Source organism: Alligator sinensis, unplaced genomic scaffold, assembly GCF_000455745.1.
Source record: "Alligator sinensis unplaced genomic scaffold, ASM45574v1 scaffold850_1, whole genome shotgun sequence".
In the NCBI taxonomy this organism is placed as follows: domain Eukaryota; kingdom Metazoa; phylum Chordata; order Crocodylia; family Alligatoridae; genus Alligator; species Alligator sinensis.
Window position 1 is genome coordinate 511663 of NW_005842742.1, and position 4824 is coordinate 516486.

The following is a 4824-nucleotide window of genomic DNA, read 5'->3' on the forward strand; positions in this document are numbered from 1 at the left end:
TTGCGGCGGGCCCGCCGCACCCACACCCAGTAGAGTCCGGCCATGAGGGCCCAGTAGGCAATGTAGACCCCAGCCCCTACTACTAGGTAGGCTTTCTCAGCCTGCTTGGCCTCACCACTCCAGTCAGACCGGGCCTCGGCAGCGGCTGTGTAAAGCAGCCCCCCCAGCAGCAGCAGGCCCCAGATGCCGAGAGGCAGCAACGGGAGGTAGTTACCCACCATGCGGCGCCGCCCGGATGTGCCCCAGGCGCTTTGGTTCATGGTGGCCATGGCCAAGTACTTGGCTGGTAGTAGGCCACCCATGTACAGCACGGCATAGACAGACATGAGCAGCATGACAGGGTGGCCGCGCAGGCTGGCAGCGTACAGTGCCTTGAGCACGGCTACCAGCTGCACGCACAGCAGCACCCACAGCACGTCCCAGAGGCTCCCCCCGTAGAAGAGCCGCAGTAACGTGGCTGTGACGGAGAAAGGGAAGGCGCCGGCCACCACTGCCTCGTAGGCCATCCAGGGGTGGTGCCGGTGCCACCACAGCGCGTTGTACAGCCACTCCCGGAAGTAGGACTTGGTCCAGCGCGTCTGCTGCGTCAGCCACCGCAGGAACCCAGCTGGTGTCTCCGAGTAGCAGCGGGAACGGGCTGTGTACCTGTTGGGTGACGGTGGGGGGTGGGGGGTTGAGCAGGGGACCCAGGCATCTGGAAGCCCGGCCCCCCACTTCCATTCTAACTCCCAGTGCTGCAGGGAGGGGACCCAGGACTCTGCGAGCTTAGCTTCCACCTCCAAGATAATCCATAGGAGACAAAAGGGGGAAACCAGGTGTCTGGGAGCTTGGCTTCCATCTCCAAGATAAGCTACAGGGGACTTAGGAGTCTGGGAGCCTGGCCCCCACCTTCAAAGATAACCCATAGGAGGCAAGAGGAGGAATCAAGGCATCTGGGACCCTGACCCCTGTCTCTGTTCTAGCCAACGACATGGCTGAGAAAGTGGAAAGGGACCCTGGTGTCTGGGAGTCTAACCCCTACCTCTGTTCTAACTCCTGGCACTGTTTGGAGAGAGGAAAGGGACCCAGGAGTTTGGGGGTTTGGCCCCCACCTCCAAGATAATCCAGAGGAAACAAGAGGGGACCCAGGAGTCCGGGAGCTTGGCCTCCACATTCAAAGATAACTCACAGGAGACAAGAGGGGAAACCCAGGAGTCCGGGACCCTGGCTCCCATCTCCCTTTTAGCTCATGGCATGGCTCAGGGAAAGGACAAGGACCTGGCCCTTGCCTCCAAAGATAACCTACAGGAGACAAGAGGAGACCCAGGAGTCCAGAAATGTGGCCCCCAGGTCCAAGATAACCCATGGTGCTCTCTGAAGGAAGGGAAGGAACCCAGTCATCCGGGAGCTCAGCCCCATCCCTCAGTGCCATTCTAACCCACTGGATTTGCACTGCCTAGGAGAGGAGGAAAGAAGCCAGGCATCCGAGCTGCCTCTTCTAATCCCCACACATCTGGGTCTCTGTGGTCCCTTCTTTGACCACCCAGCCCACCCCCCTCCCCGCCCAGAGCTGGACGGGACCCAGGCATCCAGCTCACTTGGTGGCGTAGCCGATGCTGAGCATGCGGTTGGTGAGGTGCCGGTCATCCCCAAAGGTACAGTGGGTGCCCAGGAACTTCTGGTTGTACCATGACTCCAGGAACTGCTGCAGCAGGTTGTTGCGGTACAGGCCTGTGGAGGGGGAGTGGGGTGCGGGGGTCAGAGAACCCAGCCGTCCAGGATCCCAGACCCCACTCCTGAACCTCTATGCCCTGCCCAGAGCTGGAGAGAACCCAGGTGTTTGGGCCACCAACACTTTCCCCCAGACCTCCACTCCCTCTCCAAGGCTGGAGAGGGGGACCCTGAGGGTCAGAGAACCCAGGTGTCCAGGGTCCCAGACCTCCCCCTGGACCTCCATGCCCTGCCCAAAGCTGGCAAGAACACAGGCATCCAGGGTCCCAGGCTCCCCATAGCCCACTCCCAGAGAGAACCCAGGTGTCCAGAGTCCTGGCTTCCTGGGATCCCACTCCCAAGTACAGAACCCAGGAGTCCTGGCTCCCACCCTCCCCATAACCCAGGTGTCTGGGCCCCCAATTCCCCATTCTTCCCCACTAGACATCCCTATTCAGCAGCTACAGATAGAACCCAGGTGTCCTGGCTCCCCCTGCTCTAACCCTCTCCCTCTTCTCCACCTGTGTGAGGGAGAAGGGACCAAGGCATCTAGGGCTCACCAAGGGGCCCGCTGATGCAGGAGACGCAGTCAAAGTAGGACTGGCAGGCCCGCTCGATGTTGAAGGCCATCCAGTATCTCAGGCTGCTCATGAAGCTGATGAAGGAGTCACTGACGTTGAGGATCCGCACGTCGCCTCCAACTGCCCCATAACGTTCGTTGGACTCCAGCACCTTCACCAGTTCCACCGTGGCCGCTGGGTCCAGCTTGGTGTCCGAGTCGCAAACCTGGGGGCGGCCACCGGGGGTATCAGGGACTAGAGCAGCATGGCTGGGGGCTGCAGTGGCCAATGAGGACCACTAGGGGGCATCAGGCTGGTTGTGGCCAACAAAGACCACCAGGGGGTGCCAGGCAGGCATTGGCCCATCTAGGGCTGCAGTGGCCAACAAAGAAGATGAGGGGGTGCCAGGCAGGCATTGATTGGCTCATCTGGGGGCTGCAGTGGACAATGGGGACTGCTAGGGGGCCTGTAACACACTGCAAGACCACTGGGGATCACAGCTGGAGCCGAGTGGCCTAAATGGAGCTGCAACAGCCAGTGAGGACCACTAGGGGGTGCCAGACATCCATCAGCTCAATAAGGCCTGCGTTGACCAACGCCAGCCACCAGAGGGCAACAGGCCATAGAGGAAGCCTGCTGGGGCTGCAGTGGCCAACAGAGATCAGTAGGGGGCAGCAGACAGGCTAGGGGGTATTGTCTGCCCTCCTCCCTCATTGCTGTTCTGGGGGCAGGGCAGGGTGGAGGTTGGCACTGGGAGGTGCTGTGCTGGGGGCAGCAAGGCAGGGGTCTCTGGCTGGGCCCAGGGGTGGGGATACCCGGGCATCGATACCCTAGAAATGATGGATGGACATAGAGATGGATGCATGGAGATGGAGATGGAGATGGAGAGTATCAGGGATGGATAGATGGAAACTGAAAGATAGAAAAGGTGTAGGCATGGGTGGAGGGACGGACGGATGGATGGATGGATGGTGGGGCTCTCCTTGCATGGAGGAAGGTATATAGGGCTAGAGGGAGGGAGGGAGGGAAGGATAGAAGAGATGTAGATGGGGGATGGAGGGGGCTTTCCCTGGATACTTGGAGGGATGGACAGATGGATAGACAGCTGAGGGGTATATGGATAGAGGGATAGATCAGTGGATGGATGAAAGGATGGATGGATGTGTAGGTAATTGGGTGGGTGGAGGGATGGATAGCAGATGCCCAGACAGAAGGGCAGTCGCTCCGGGGCGGAAGTGGGGCCTACCTGGACGTAGTCCACGGCATCGCCCAGCGCCCGGAAGGCCGTGTACATGACCTCGCGCTTCCCCCCCCAGCGCTGCATGATGCAGACACAGCGCCGGGTGTGCACCAGCTCCTCCACCACCAGCCGTCCTGGGTCCTCCATCTCCACCTCCGCGTAGGCTGCCGGCGGTCCCCCACCCAGCTCCTCCACGTCAGCTGAGGGCATCTCCATGGTGACGGGGCCGCCGCCTGCCGCCATCTTGGCGCAAGCCGAGGGCCTTTCCGTGGCGACGGGGCCTGCACGCATCTCCACCTTGGTGTAGGCTGAGGGCGTCCCTGGGCCCGTCTCCGTGTAGGCCGTCTCCACGGCAATGCGACCTACTCCATCCACCATCTTGGTGGAGCCTGTTGCCATCTCCGTAGTAACAGGCCTTTCATCTTCCACCTTGCTGCTGTAGGTGAACGGTGTCTCCATGGTGATGCGGTCTCTGCCTTCTGCCATCTTGGTGTAGCCCCGTGGCGTCTCCGTAGCAACGGGCCCTTCACCTTCCACCATACTGGTGTAGGCCAACGGTGCCTCCATGCCGACAGGGCCTCTGCCCTCCGCCATCTTGGTCTCCATAGTATTCAAGCCTTCCCCGCCCGCCGTCGTGGTGTAGGCCGACGGCGTCTCCCCAGCGCTGAGGCTTCTGCCCTCTGCCATCTTGGCGACGGCCGGGTGGTGATAGTTGCCCTCCCACACGTAAGTGCCCACGTCCTCGCCGGCGAAGACCTCGGCAAACATGTCCAGCATGTAGCGGTCGTCAGGGCTGTTGCCGTCGATGACCAGGATAACGCGGAGCTTGTCGGGCGGGTAGTGCAGGGCCCGCACCGACTCCAGGCACTGGCGCAGGTAGGCCGGGTCCTCCTGGTAGGCCGAGATGGTGAGGGCCACAGTGCGGGTGTAGGAGCAGGCGGCACCGGCTCCTGCCCGCATGCGGCGGTGCTCACGCCAGGCGAAGGCGCTCTGCGTCACCAGGTGGGCAGCCAACAGGACGCCGTAGAGCCCGAAGGCCATGACGTGGTAGCGGTCGGCCGCCAGCTGCAGGCCCGTCACGTAGGCCCAGGCCAGGACCCCCAGCACCAGCAGCGCGAAGGCCACGGTCAGCACCCGGCGCCAGGCTGACGCCGCCAGCTTGGGCACCTTGGCCGCGTCCATGGCTGGGGAGGGAGTGGGGGGGAGGGGCGGAGAGAGAGGGACGGGGTGAGATGGGGGTGGGAGGGAGGACCCAGGTGTCGGGGCTCCCAGACTCCCCCCGACCCACCCGCGGCCGGAGGGACAGCAGCGCGGGGCTCCCCGGTCCCCCTGTCC

The 4824-nt window shown here is 62.4% G+C and overlaps 2 protein-coding genes across 2 annotated transcripts in view; one reads left to right on the forward strand and one right to left on the reverse strand.

Moving 5' to 3' along the window:
- HAS1 (hyaluronan synthase 1) overlaps nucleotides 1-4671 on the reverse strand; it is a 5136-nt gene extending 465 nt beyond the window's left edge. The window contains exons 1-4 of the mRNA XM_025216482.1: nucleotides 3496-4671; nucleotides 2250-2475; nucleotides 1578-1710; nucleotides 5-645 (exon numbers count right to left, since the gene is read on the reverse strand). Of these exons, the coding sequence (XP_025072267.1) occupies nucleotides 5-645; nucleotides 1578-1710; nucleotides 2250-2475; nucleotides 3496-4671 (2176 nt within the window). The remainder of the gene's footprint in view (nucleotides 1-4; nucleotides 646-1577; nucleotides 1711-2249; nucleotides 2476-3495) is intronic.
- Nucleotides 4600-4824, forward strand: part of LOC102369951 (chemokine-like receptor 1) — a 7566-nt gene continuing 7341 nt past the window's right edge. The window contains exon 1 of the mRNA XM_014525084.2: nucleotides 4600-4615. The gene's annotated coding sequence lies outside the window, so the exon portion shown is untranslated. The remainder of the gene's footprint in view (nucleotides 4616-4824) is intronic.